The 15,541-nt window shown below is 38.8% G+C and overlaps 1 protein-coding gene across 1 annotated transcript in view; it reads right to left on the bottom strand.

Annotated features, from left to right (window-relative positions):
• Ntn4 (netrin 4) overlaps positions 1-15,541 on the bottom strand; it is a 96,387-nt gene that overhangs the window by 49,799 nt on the left and 31,047 nt on the right. Inside the window, exon 3 of the mRNA XM_048358010.1 lies at positions 6,155-6,433. Coding sequence (XP_048213967.1) covers positions 6,155-6,433 — 279 coding nt within the window. The remainder of the gene's footprint in view (positions 1-6,154; positions 6,434-15,541) is intronic.

Below are 15,541 nucleotides of genomic sequence, written 5' to 3'. Positions count from 1 at the left end.
AACAAAAAGGCCTAATTCTATAGAATGACAATGTCAGAGAATATTTTTTAAAAACTTGTGGGAATCTAATATAATAAACTGGAAAAAAGTATAATTTATTATGTTGAGGGAATATCTGATGTATTTGAGTCAATCTATGTCTTACATCATTCATCATTCTGTCTCTTTCAAATTCTACAACTTACATAAAGTGGTTCTACCAGGTATTAGAATATGATGATAACTTAAAAAAATACTTTTGTGCTATCATAGGTTTTTGGTTTCTGAGCATTCTGTACAATACTGTATTTGAGTGAAATAATTTATTCCTAAAAATAGAACATTGTAAACTTTATCATTACCGCTATTTAACATCTCAAGCACAAAGAGTAGGCTCATGATTCTCTAGATCTCTGTTGCACATTAGCAGTTTAACTCTCTGGCAAGGCTGTTTCTATCTCAGTTCTGAACCTGAGAATAATACACAGTGGAAGGACTCAAATAAATTAAGAATACATAATCTCACACTGAGGCAAATTGGCAGGTCTTGTGTTTTGTTCATATTATGAATGTATTGTGTCACCGTTGGTGATAGATTAACATATCTTCAGAGCCTAATGGGAAAAGTGTTGCTGCTGCTGAAGCAAAACCCCAAAATGTTCTCTTGGTATAATAAAGCCAAATATATCCATTACCCATCCCCCAAAAGACATCCACTTTTAAATTAGTTACGTGCAGATTATCTAAAGTGATTGTTTTCATTCTTTCTTGTTTTCTTTCCTTTGGGAAATCCACTAATTATTGAATGAAGGACAAGAGAAAATTAATGCTAACTTCTCGGTCCATACTAAAATGTGGATGGTGTGATTATATTGTCCATTCCTGTAAGAAGAGGCTTTAGTAAGTTTTTTTCTTGGTAGCCTACTGGGGTGAAAGTAGAAGTAGAGTAGTAAGAAATATGAGTGTGAATAATTTCCCTATTACTATGTCTTTAGATAACCAAACTAACCTCTCTGTACTTTGATTTCTTTTATCATCAGAATAGGTATAAAATATGTTTCTCCCAAGTTATGGTAAATATGCAGTTTGTAGGTGGGTGCACATCCCAGCTATAATTCCCAGGAATTGGATGGTAATTCAAGACCAGCCTGGGCTACATAGAGATATCTTGTCTCAAAAAACCAAACCAACAATCAAAACAACACAAAACCTGTAATAAAAGATAGAGCAGCTAAATTTTGGTGATAAGAATTGTCTTTGCTCTCTTGCATCCTTACATTAGATAAAATGGTCCTTCATGACAATCACTTCCTAGACCCTTTCCCCTTCCCCTCCCTCGCTCTTGGCATAATGTAGATCCTTGTCTAGCACTACAATAAGAAAATGGATTTTGGTGTCTGTCACCAAAACATGGCTCTACCCTTTATTCGATTTTAGGAAGTCAGTTAACATTTTCAAGCTTAAGTTCCTCATCTATGGAAGAAAGTTGTGATACTTTATATAGTTATTGCAAAGAATAAAACCAACAACCTGGGCTGGAAATATGGCCTAGTGGCAAGAGTGCTTGCCTCATATACATGAAGCCCTGGATTTGATTCCTCAGCACCACATATACAGAAAAGGCCAGAAGTGGCGCTGTGGCTCAAGTGGTAGAGTGCTAACCTTGAGTAAAAAGAAGCCAGGGACAGTGCTCAGGCCCTGAGTTCAAGGCCAAGGACTGGCAAAACAACAACAACAACAAAAACCCAACAACATTTTCAGCGTGTGCACATAAGACCTGGCACAGTAAGTGATTAATTATAATTATTAGTATTTGTAACATGTGGCAGTTAAAAATTTCAAATCTATGAATGTAGTCAAACTAATTTATAGATGTTCATTTCCAAACATTAATGTATATTTTACTGTAGAGAAATATTAAATTTTTTATTTAATGATCTTACTTAATAACCTATTCATTATCTTACAATCTTCTGTTCTTTTCCTTAAAATTGTGAAGATTATCCAGGTATAAGTTACACATCCTTATAATCCTAGCTACTCAGGAGAGTGAGATCTGAGGATAGCAGTTCAAAGCTAGTACAGGCAGGGAAGTCTGTGAGACTCTTATCTCCAATTAATCATTAGAAAACTGGAAATGGAGCTGTGGCTCTAGGTGTGAGAGCTCTGGCCTTGAGAAAAAAAGATGAGGGGCAGCACCCAGGCCTTGAGTTCAAGCACCACAATTGGCACTAAAAAAAAAGATTATGAAGATTAAAGAGAGTTCTAAGTATACTTTTGGTTTATTCACAAAATAGTAACATTTTGTTTTTTGTGTGTGTGTATGTGTGTGTGTGTGTGTGTGTGTGTGTGTGTGTATGTGTGTGTGTGTGTGTTAGTCCTAGAGCTATAACTCAGAGCCTGGGCCCTGTCCCTGAGCTTTTGTGCTTAAGGCTAGTGCTGTACCACTCGAGCCACAGTACCACTTCTAGCTTTTTGGTGGTTAATTGTAGATAAGAGTTTCATGCTCCTTACTGCTCAAGCTGGCTTTGAACCATGACCCTCAGATCTCAGATTCCTGAGTAGCTAGGATTACAGGCTTCCAACTTAATGAATTTTTTTTAAAAAAGAAGATGAAAATTATGGTCTTAAATATGTTCTGAATTTATATGATGCAAGAAATGTGTAAACACTAATACATGAATAAGCATACTCAGATTCAGTTGGTAAAAAATTTTGGAATAAGACAATATGAATAATTCCAAAACCCGCCTTACGTAGCCAGATGACTAAATAACATTATTGTTAAATTCCACTAACATGGTTTCACAGGTCTCAGTGTTGACACTTAGATATAGAACACTTAGTCATAATATTGACTGTTTGCTAATGAGTTTCTGATAACAAAAGAAAGGCCACCTTCAGAAGTGTAGCTCAAGGCACTTAAATGTCAAATGGTACTGTGAGACATCTGTGTTAGCCAATGGATGATATTTTAGTAAAACTCCAGAATGTTCCACTTCCTTCTTATTACCATCCATTATCCAACAGCTGTAACATCACCAGCTGTTAAGAAACAGTTCTCCACAGCTGCAAGGAGAAAAAAGCTTAAAGTCTTCTCTTCACATAATTTCTGGGATCTCAGCAGGCTGGAGTCAAAGGAGAATTTTTCTTGCCACAACCTCCCTAGTCCTATATGTCAAGCAGCACACAACCTAACATTTAATATTTCACAATATAAGTTTCCTTTACCATAACCTGGCCATTATATTATTTATTTATTTGTTTGTTTTTATGTTGATCCTGAGGCTTAAACTCATGGTCTGGGTGCTATCTCTTAGCTTGTTTTCTCAAGGCTTTCTACCACTTGAGTCACACCTCCATTTTCCAACTTTTTGGTGGTTAATTAGAGGTAAGAGTCTCATGAATTTTCCTGCCTAGGCTGGCTTTGAATTGTGATCCTCAGATCTCAGCTTCCTAGCAAGGATCCCAGGCCTAAGCCACCAGCATATGGCTTGCCAGCATCTGTTTGAATCCTCATAGTAACTATAGAAGTACATATCCTTAGTTCAGAAATCTGTGACTCAGTGACATGGAGTGTTTTAGTAAATGCTGGCTGAGTCACATTCAGGTCTGTGTGACTTCAGTGCTAGGATCTTAAGCATTGCATTCTTCTTTCTAGCAAGATAAACAGAAGAGTGGAACTGGGAAAAGCTAGAAGGAATGATCTGGGAGGAAGGAGGGGTCATGGAAAAGGCAGTATTATTTTAATTGATTATTATTATTTAAAAAGACACAGGAGGCTGTCAATTTGTATATCTCTCTTCTGTTTCCCAAAGGAGCTGAGCCTAAAATCTCAGATAGCTTTAGAAATAAGCCAAGCATCATTTCCACTAACTTCCTTAACTATGATCAGCCATGAAAACGTCTAGCCCCTTATATATCAGATTTTTTTAAGTAATTACCCATCCCAGTAACAGTGTGAGCTACAGATGAACCAGCACAGGGTTCTCAAATGTAAGCAAGCATCTGAGCCATCTGAAGACCTTTGAAAATAGATTCCTAGCCACTTCAACCATACTCTTTGATTCTGTAGGTCTGAGTAGATGTTGAGAACCTTTTTTTTTTTTTTTTACAAGCTGCCAGATAATGCTAAACAACTTGGGGTGAGTCAGGAAATGAGGTTTTCTTTCAATGGAGACCTCTCACTCTAACTTCCTTCTGAAATGGAAAAACACTACATAATCCCCTTTACTTGGCTATTCAGTTCCTCCTTATAGGCTGATTTGATTGTTGACAGAAGATTGTATAGAATAATTTTATTTTAAGGCTTCTACACAAAGTCTGCTGAGTCTTGAGTGAGTAATTATGCCTTACTGAAATTTACAGAATAAGGAGAAATTTCTGGCATTCTTCCCCTTAGGAAGTATTGACAAGCCTTTGAAAGTTTACATTCAGAGGATTTATTAATTTTTTAAAAAGAAATGACGTTTTAAATGGATGCTTATGAGTGTTTCATAAAGCTTTTGATGATGCTGGCAATTTAGTTCAGTTGATCAAAGCTTTCCAGGTTGTCTCATAGGTCATTCACTCTACAAATATTTATGCTCTGCCTACTTTCTGCTACATTATGGGGTCTCTAGGATTGACTCTGTCCTTTTGCTCAGCACTCTACTTTGCCGTGGTCTTTGCTTGGATGATAAGAGACAGTTCAGGAAACAAAAGGCCTGTGTGCTGTACTTTCATTAATTCACTAGACATAATGGTGGAAATTTATGAGCAGACTACTTGACAAAAGCTTTTTAGTTTACAGACAGTGTAGTAGATTGATGTTTGCAGAACACATATGGGCTATTTTGAATTTGTACCATACCCGAATGAATCAAGATATACCAAAAGTATTCCATACTTTATGTGAGGCACTATTTCAAAGGTCCTTGTGTTTAGAAACCAGGAGGTATTTATTGCATGAAAGATGCATTCTTTTCAACTTCAGGAGCCTGAAATTCACTTCTAGAAGAAATAGATTATTTCTCTCTTTGTTCTTCATTACTTGCCTGCCTCCCCCTGAGACCATGACCTTTCTGAGGACAGAGATTGTATGATTTTTGCATCCTCAGGATTTAATTGTCCTATTCATCTGAGTTACCCCACTGATGCTAGTGATTCAGCCCAGCCAGCACACATTGTCATGCTAGCTAATTGATCCTTAGCTCCTTGTAGTTCAGCCTATATCGGGCTGGGAAAAATAAGAATATGGAATCTACCCTTTAGCAATTCAGTAAGGGTACTCTGAGGCCTTTTTACTTTTTTGTGTGTGGGTTTCTTTGCTCAGAAATGTCTGAACAATATATGAAATTAAAGGATTAGAGTGTTATCTTACCTGTCTTCCCCTTGCTTAATCCTCATAGATAGCTCTAAATGTGTCCCAACAAGACACTTGGTATCTGAGACCCTCGGTTTCTTTTCTGGAAGTTGATGAAGTGTGGACAAATAAATGATGATACTAACTTTTTATCATCTTCCTATTTCTCTGATGCTATCATTCAGACACTTACTGACCACCTACTTCTGGCTCAGCTATCATATTAAATCCTGAGGATGCAAAAATCACACCGGCCCTGTCCTCAGAAAGGTCATGGTCTCAGGGGGAGGAGGCAGGCAAGTGCAAATTCAGAGGAAAGCACAAAAGACAGAGAGGTTAACTGTGCCTTCAAGTTCAGGGAACTGGGGGCTCTTCACAGAGGATCCTTCTTATTCATTCTACTAGCTAGAAAGCAAAGAGACCAGGCATTAAGTTGATGCTCTCCCCCCCACCCCACACTTCAAAATCTACTCAACAATAGTCTCTATTTACTGCCAAAGCCAGCTGCAGTGCAGTAATGCCACTAGTATGATTATGCAAGCCTCTTGGTACTGCTCACCTTACACTTCCTATCTCAAGGCCACAGTACTAAAAACTGCTATGGATGTTTTCCAAGGAATGTAGTTATCATGCTTGACTATGATTCTAAAATTGAAGATTCAAAAACAAGTTATGAGGTGCTTTACAGGATGATTGTGGCATTGGAGAAGAGAAAGAAACAAGAACACTATGTTGGCATATACCTACATTCAGGAAATTTAGACAACCAATGCCCCAACCCGAAGGTAATTTGTGGTTTCTTTTTCATAGATGAAGACCTGTTTTACCCACCACATGGAATGTTCCTGGGGCCTTGACGGGTCTGAAGCCATCAACAGGTACACACTGATCGGCGTGGCCATTGCAGAAACAGCTGCCCTTGACAATGAAATCATAGATTGCATAGTGTGTAAAATGCTGAGGCTTTGCATTCAGGTCATTTCGGTGGCAGGGACAAGACTGTCGTTTTAGCAGCTGCACGCGGAGGTTAGTGATCTTCAGCTGCTCCTGTACTTTGGCACTATAAGGGTTCTCCACATCATATGGTGGTGACAAAGCTCTGAAAATAACCTGTAAAGAGAAAGAAAATACCATGTATACATAGGACTGTATGCAAACCCCAAACTGTTTGCCCAGTGTACTCCCAGTTTAATTTATATGTCTCATTATCTGTGAGTGATGAGATAACATAGGCCATGGTCACACCCTCTTATTCTAAGGAACAGATGTGTGGCCTGTCTAGATAAAGAATAAGTACACATTTAAGTAGCCAGCAGAGATCTGACTCCTGAGATGAAGGCAGCCATGTATAGATTAAGGGAAAACATTTTTAGCAGAAGGAACAGCAAAATTAAATGCCCTGCAACATACTTGAGCTTGACTTGTTCCAAAAAGAACAAACAAGATCAGTGTGAAACAAGGTGTGGTGGTGCTCTCATGTAGTCCCAGACACTCGGGAGATAAACAAGGGAAGATCACTTGAGCCTGGAAATATGAGACCAGACTGGGTAACATAGAGAGAGACTCAATCTTAAAACAAAAACGAACAAACTCACTGTGACTTGAGATGGAGGGGCAAGAGAAAAGTGGCTGGAAAAGACAGAAATCAGCTGCGAGGCAACATAAAGCCAACACTTTAGTGGCTAAAGTTAGAGATCTTCAAACTAGTAGAAGCCATTGGAAGGCTGTAGGCAGAGAAGATATCAAATCTGAACCGTTACTTTTGCTGGAGAAGACTGGATTCTAAAAAGAAAAAACTAAGGGTGCTCAGTGGTAGAGCATATGCTTAGCATGCATGTGGCCCTAGGTCCAATCCCCAGTACCTAAATAAATAAGTAAAGAATTTAAACAGGAAGACTAATTAAGGAGCAATTGCAACATTACCCTTAGAAACTTACATTTTTAAATGAAATCTGATCAGTTATTGATCCAGGCTACTATTTCTACAAACACTTTAAGGTTACCCTTTTCTAGAACTGTCTTTGAAGCTTGTAGCACATTTTTTGCTTCATATCCTTACTTGTAGTAAAAATAGTTCCCTTGAGTATAGCTTTGATTTCTGAAATAGTCGAAATCCTAAAGTGTCAGGAGAAAAGTGACCGATCAAGTTGGCTAGCAGCACTTAAAGAAGGTTGATGAAGTATGCTTGTTCTGTAGTTTATAGACTCTGGAGGCAATTTAAAACTGGCTCTGAGAAGGTAACTGGACGGTTACTGGGCAGCTTTGGGGCATGTGTGAATTAATATCTTACAGGAGGGTCACACAGAGGCTCTGGGTTGAGTGGCACAAAACTCTCTAATGGATCTGTTAGCTGGGGAGCAAGGGCTGGTGAAATAGGAAATATTTTGATAAGCAAGTAGTATGAACATAGAGTAATTATCAAATATAGGAAAGTTTATTTTGAAAAACTCCCACTTAGGAAGAAGGGACCCCAAAGTACCTTTATAGAAAAAAATGTTTTAGGAATAACTTGGGTATAAAAAATGGGTCACATAAATTTTTTTCTACACAAAAAGCATTGAAAAGGCAAATAAAGTAAAGAGAGAGAGAGAAAGAGAGAAAGAGAGAATGAATGAATGTAGAATCATAACTTCCAGATCTAGAGGTAACAAAATTGTCCTCAGCAAAACATCATTGCAGGAGGCGGTAATGCAAGGTACTCCAGCCTCTGTGAATCGCCAGAATGATTCTCTAGAAACAATAGCTGGATCACTGCACTCACTTGCCTACTCTCCACCTCCATCCAACACCCCATTTTCTTCAGAGTAAAATACCACATCTTCAATGATTCTGCCTGATTTTTACTCCTAGTAGTATCACTTGACATTTTATATGTAGTTGTTTATTTATGTATTGTCTTTCCAGTGTACAATTTCATTTCTTAGGGGCAATCACTGTGGTGTCCCAGGTTAGTCCTTGACACACAGCAGATACTTAATACATTTTTGGTAAGTGACTTAGTTACAAAATTATTCTTTCCACTTGGGTAATATATGAGGATTCCAAATAAAACATCTTTATATCCTACATAGATTGGCACACAAGTTTCATATTATAGCATCAGAAGGTGAGAGGTAAAAACTTGTTTTATGTAAACAGTGCAATAATTAACCCTTGTTTGTATTTGTATTTTTCTTTAGCTAGAAACATGTAAAACTTATTTTAAAAGCTGCTTCTTAAATAATATTTATCACACCTACTTACAAGTGATGTGGTAGAAATCAACATATTTGGGAATAAATTTTTCCAGCAAAATAATATGTCATCTATTTGAGAGCCGGTGTAGAAATAAATAGTACTTTTTCCTTGTAAAGGTAGGAAGCAGAACATGATTTCATGTTTTCATATTTTGAAAGACCAAAAACTCTTAAGGCACTATGGGCTTAAATGGGACTTATTTTAAGATGTCATTGCAAACACTACCATTTTTGTCAGATGTTCATGAAGAACTCTTGCTCTAAATAGTATAAATGATATGGCTACCCTACTGTTTTACCAATCATAGTAACACAAGAACAAAGGAAAGAATAACCCAGTGCTGACCAAAGAAGTATTCTGCTAAAAAGTCTATGGTACACTTCTGTATGTTGTCTGCCCACCCTTTCCTTTTCCTGAACATTAGTGGCAGCTGTTTGGTCTCTTGGTTCCGGTCACATATTTACCCTTGACATTTACCCTAGCGCTCTCTCCCTCTCCCTTCCCTCCCATCCCTCTCTGTCTCTGGGAGTTGTTCAGTAAAAGCAAAGCTGGAGGAAGATCTCTCTCAAGGTTTGGGGCAGTTGAGAAGCCCTTTTTGCTTCCTGATCTCAGCCTGTGGAGGCTGAATGGTGGCTCTGTTTGGGCGTGCATGACAACACAGTTGGCACGCTGCTATCAGTAGGGAAGGGACATCATGACCCCGGAGGCTGCCTGCTGGAAGGGAGACAGCAGAGTGCCACAGACACAAAAGTCAACGGGAATTTAAACCATGAAATCTATTTTTTTCCAGAAAGGAGACGCCTTAATCTGATACCCTGGGAAGTGGATCTAGCCTGGATCAGGAAACAAAGAAGCTCCTGGCAAGTCGCCTGTTGGGTCCCACCCAGATTTTCTCCACATGTCCCCAGAAGAAACCTGTGGGGCACTACTGAAATGAAGAAAGACAAAATTTAGACATCCCTCCATCTCACCTCAGTCTTTTCTGGGTTTTGTCACCGTGAGGACCAGGATGTATCTATGGGTCTCTGTCTCGGATTGCTTCTGAACATACACCCCAAACAAGGTATGTTTTTAAAAGCCAAGATCAAGGTTTTCTGACTAGGATCAAGCATAGTTTGACGCTTTTGGCCTGTCCATGCTATTGGCCAAGACCTCACAATCCTGTCTCCTTAAGTAATTTTATTATATTTTATTAGTTACTGTTACTTCTCAGTGGGGAAAAAAATCTGTCATTTGAAATGTACAAAACAGTAGATAACCTAACAAGATGATCCATCCCAGAAACAACCAGCAATTCTAGGAACTCAGTAACCTTTCCACCTAAATGTCCACATCCTATATACACACCTAGTTAGTATCATATCAGCTGCTCTGTATACCTTGTGAATATTCTTTCAAGTTGATAGACACATCTCTACATCCGTGGTTCTCGCAGTGTGGCCCTCAGACCAGCAGCATTCCTAGGGAACTTGTTAAGCAATACACATTTTTGGCTCCTATCCTAGGTTAACTGAATCAGAAACTGCAGGACTGGCCTATCCAACTGTGTGTTAAAAAGCCCTCCAGGTGGGCTGGGGATATAGCCTAGTGGCAAGAGTGCCTGCCTCGGATACACGAGGCCCTAGGTTCAATTCCCCAGCACCACATATACAGAAAACGGCCAGAAGCAGCGCTGTGGCTCAAGTGGCAGAGTGCTAGCCTTGAGCAAAAAGAAGCCAGGGACAGTGCTCAGGCCCTGAGTCCAAGGCCCAGGACTGGCAAAAAAATAAATAAATAAATAAAAAAGCCCTCCAGGTGATTCTGATGTACAGTAAAGTTTACTACTACCCTTGATATTAGCTAAAAGTGCTGGAAGCTGAAAGAAAGTCTGAGAAACAACGTTACGTAATTTTTGACATACACTTAGAAAACCAGTGCATGGAAATGACATCATTTATTTAGCCAGGCTGCAATTGTTAGGCAATAGAAGTAAGTTCTTGCCTACTTCTCAGGGTAACAAACTCTGAGGAACTAAACAATGTTTAGCTCGAATATGGACTCACATCATAATTTCCTAAAGCTAAAGTTCCAAATGTGAAATCAGTGTATCAAAGATAACACATTTAAAAATAATCAGTTTTCTGAATGAATCATGGACCCTTTTTGCTGCTTTGTCTGTGGAATCTTCACATTTTCCTGGTATTCCTGACTTCTCTGAGCCTAGGGTCCGTCAAATTTCACCTAAGGATGTACATTCTTGGCTCAGGTTCTACCATTTCTAATGCCCTGCTTTAATGAAGCCATCCTTTGAAAGTCCTAAATAGGTTAAAAATACTTAGGTTAACTTTCATTTGTAGAATTTACACACACACACACACACACACACAGCTTTTTAATGTCCTTTTAATACTCTAAGAGGAAATTTAAACAGTATCAGCCCATTAAGGACAGAGTAAAGAGTAAATATCAGGCTAGAGGCATGGTTTAAGTAGTAGAGTGCCTACCTAGCAAGCATAAGGTCCTGAGTTCAAACCCCAGTACTGTAAAAAAAAAGTCAAATAGTAAATATTAGATACACAGAATCTAAGAGAGTTCATATCTAAAATTTTATTGCCTATGCTGGATCATAATAATCAAAGAAACATGGAGTTGGGGATTATATCTCAGTGGTAGAATACATGCTTTACATGTGCCAGGCTCTGGGCTCAATCCCCAGCACAGAAACAATACAATTTTTAAAAAAAAAGAAAGAAGAGAAAACTACACAAACTGTAGTTGTCATATAAAGAGTTCCTTTTTGCTACTAGCTTGCAGAGCAGTTCAGGTGGATTATCCATTCTGTGGATGCCTTTGGAGTTGTGTTTTCCATGCTAGCACCTGCACACTCATCTATTGTGAGCTCCTCTTTACTTGTCTGTGTCTCTCAGTGTTCAGAGGGCAGGGATCTTGCTTGGTTGGCAGCTGTATCTTCAGCAGGTCTCATAGTTTCTGCACATGGTAGCATTTCATAATCACTATTGGATGCATAAAATGTATAGCTTTTCCTCAGATTTCATTTAAAAGAAGCAAAATAGAGAAAAGAGTTAGAAGAACTAAGAAAGCAAGATGCTCTTATCACAAATCCTGCACTTTGAATCAGAAAAGCTTACAAGCCTATGTGAAAATAGGTGATGTATCTCAAAACAGCTCCATGGATTCCTTGTGTTCTTTTTTTTTTTTTGCCAGTCCTGGGCCTTGGACTCAGGGTCTGAGCACTGTCCCTGGCTTCTTTTTGATCAAGGCTAGCACTTTGCCACTTGATTCACAGTGCCACTTCTGGCCATTTTCTGTATATGTGGTACTAGGGAATCGAACCCAGGGCTTCAAGTATACGAGGCAAGCGCTCTTGCCACTAGGCCATATCCCCAGCCCCCTTGTGTTCTTAAGAAGGATCAGATAGGTATGAGCAAACCCCCAAATAAATATTAACCTTTCATCTTTCCCATGTCTTCTGGACTCAGTTTCTTATTTACCAAAAATGGGGCTTTGGGAACAAAACGGTATTTGTTCTTTTGCTGCTTTTTTATTTACTCTCTTCTGCTTACTTTGGATTCTTATGACCAGTTTCTTGAAATGGAGCCTTAGATCACTGATATGAGACCTTTCTTTTCCCCTAAGTCATTTTTCAGTTGCATTCCGCAACTTTTGTTGTTTTGTCGTTGTCGTTGTTGTCCTCCTCCTCCTCCCCCCTCCTCCCCCTATAGGTTACTCAAAAATATGCTAATTTCCAAACATCTAGGGATTTGCTATTACCTTCTTGTTATTGATTTCTTTTTCTTTTTTTTTTTTTTTTTTTTGGCCAGTCCTGGGCCTTGGACTCAGGGCCTGAGCACTGTCCCTGGCTTCTTTTTTTTTTTGCTCAAGGCTAGCACTCTACCACTTGAGCCACAGCACCACTTCTGGCCGTTTTCTATATATGTGGTGCTGAGGAATTGAACCCAGGGCTTCATGTATACAAGGCAAGCACTCTCGCCACTAGGCCATATTCCCAGCCCCTTGTTATTGACTTCTAATTTAAAGAAAATACTTTGTGTGATATGGATCATTTCACACTTATTGGTACTTGTTTTATGACCCAGTTATTATCAATCTTAATAAATGTTCCCTGTGCCCTAGGAAATGTACTGAAATCTCCAGTTATAATAACCAACTTATATATTTCTTCTTGAACCTTTTGCTTCATTTATTTTGCAACTCTTGATTGGGTGCCTAAACATTTAATGTCATCTTGATGAGTTGACCCTATCAGTATGGAGTGTCCTTTATTGCTCGTAATTGTCTTTGTTCTAAAGTCAACTTTAAATGAGTCAGATAACCACTAATGTTTTCTTTTGACATGTCTGTGGATGGTAACTTACACCATCATTTCAATTTAGGCATGCAATTATATTTAATGGGTATTTCTTGTAGATAGCACAGTTAATCCTTTAAAACATTTAGTAATCTGATAATCTGTTCCTTTGACTGGAGTGGGGTTTTTTTGTGTGTTTGTTTGCTTTTTTTAAATCGGTTGTGGGGTTTGAATTCAGGCACCTGGTCACAGTCCCTGAGCTCTTTTGCTCAAAGCTAGCTCTACTGCTTTGAGCACCACTTCAGTTTTCTGGTGGTTAACTGGAGATAAGAATCTTATAGACTTTTTCTGCCTGGGCTAGCCTTGAACTGTGATCTGCAGATCTCAGCTTCCTGAGTAGCTAGAATTACAGATGTGAGCCACCAGTGCTTGGCATTGGACTGTTTATGTCTTTTATATTTAATGTGATTGTTGATGTGGTTATGTTTAACTATGTTATATTTTCTTCATGTCTTCCTTTATTTTTCTGTCTTCTTTTGGACATTGTGTGTGTGTGCGTGTGTGTGCATGTGTATGTGTGCGTGTGTGTGCATGTGTGTGTTACAAGGGTTTAAAATTGAAATCTCATGCTCACTTAGCTTGCTTGCTCAGCTGGTGCTCTCTAACTTTCCTTTAGTTATATATTTTAAATGATCCTTAAGAAGATGTACAAAGGGTTTACTATTCACAGCTTCATTTTTCCTACCATGTTCCAAGCTAGGTTTCTGCTTTCCTGGCTAGGTAGTCTTTTGAAAGGTGTCTGAGGTTTCAGGTGTTCTTAAGCCATTGCATACAGTGGGGATCCCAATTTCAAGGAAGGAGAAGGCTGGATAAGGAGAAGACACAATTGACATGTGGGCGTTCTGCAGTGGAGCAGCTGGTGGATTTAATTTTAGAACAGATGTCCTTGACTGTACCACTTTAAGTGAAGCACCTACTTGTCTTGGAGAAGTGTGTCTGTCTTTTGGGCTGCATGGTAATCCTTTTGCTCACACTCCATGGCCTTAGGCACCCTGCTTCATCAGATAGCCCACCTTTGAAAGTGGGGGAGTCTTATCTCCTGAGATAGGACAGTATGACCCACTAAGGCTCTCAACAGAGCAGGCTGAGGAATGCAGTGCACTCAAGTGACTTACTTGTACGATAATAACCTCAACTTGTAAGTACACAAAAGCCTCTTTGCATGTTTCAAGGGCATATTTACAGTTTTAAACTGATGAAAAGGCTGTTTCTTAAATATCTTCAAAGGGAAGAAGAATGACAGAAGTGCAAGGAGGAACAAGAAACAGTAGAAGACCAAAGTAAAATTAAAATGGAGCTAAAAATAAAATTTAAAAGAATTACCCCAAATGTATGAAATCCTAATATTTCCTTTGCCCTCAGCCCTTGGCGTCAAAGGACATGAGTGTCAGCGATCCGGTAATCAGTGATCCAGACCAACTAGGGGGAAACTGAGGCACAGAATGATTAAAGTAACCTGCCAAAAGCCAACCAACAGGTGGGTGACAGAGGTAAAATGGAATCTAGAAACTTCCAATGGTTTTTTCCATCCTATCACACATCTACTTTACAGCTAGTTATTCCTAATTCTTGGTCCAAATGAAATTTAAAACACTGGATTAAAGAAAATATCACATATGGTTCATCCTACCTGTACTTGTCATACTAATAAATGCATGAGTTTAACTATATCCTTTGAAAACATACTGATTCATACGAATCATACTGATTCGTTCTTGGCAAACAAAGTTGGAGAAAGAAATTTTAAAAACAAATCACTGAAAATCTGAATAATAAATAAATTGGTTGGTGTGTAGCCTTTACCTGGGCACATGAATTGTTCTCACTTTCTTTGGGATGCAGCCCAATCACTGAATTGAGCCTTGGGGCTGAATTCATTGATAGGCCTCTTAGATGCTGATTATCTACCTGGGTAACATCCGGGTACTGATGACTTTGATTTTTTTCATCAATGTGCTTGGCCACATCTTGGATAACTGGTATCTTCTGTTTGCCTGCTCTATTTTGGAAATTACATAAATGATCTCCCTATTTTACCTGCCAATTCCTTCCTGCTTTTATCCTCCCTCTCTGTACCCAACTTCTCACTCTGACCACAATGAATCTCTCCTTGTTCTTAGAAACCTGCTGATGCTCCCTTCCCAGCCATTGTCCTCCAAATGCCCTTGGCCTGGAACACATTTCACACCATTGGCCTTCTGGGTGTCATCTTAGATGTCACTTTATTCAAATTTTACTCATCATCCCTCTTCATCACAGTCTAGATTAGATTCTTCTCCATGTGTTAGTTCAAGCACCTACACCTGATATTTCTTCCAAACTTAGAATGTACCATGTCTACTTTTGTTTAATTGCTTTTATTCCTCTCTAGACTACAAACTCCTACAAATGCAGATGACATTGTCTGCTTGCCCACCAGTGCATAGGCAATACTCAGCACCTATAAGAAACACAGATTAGTTGAAAACTTACAGTCACATTTAATAGTGACTTTAGTTGTCAAGCTTATTTTTGTTTAGCATTATTCCTTCTCATCTTTCATGTACAGAAACTCTGAGATGTTAATTTATTTAAGATCATCTAACAAGTAAATTGCAGAGCTAATATTTGAA

This window comes from Perognathus longimembris, chromosome 1 (assembly GCF_023159225.1).
Source record: "Perognathus longimembris pacificus isolate PPM17 chromosome 1, ASM2315922v1, whole genome shotgun sequence".
In the NCBI taxonomy this organism is placed as follows: Eukaryota; Metazoa; Chordata; class Mammalia; order Rodentia; family Heteromyidae; genus Perognathus; species Perognathus longimembris.
Note: the sequence above shows the minus strand (reverse complement) of the source record. Positions and strands in the feature narration are given on the sequence as shown.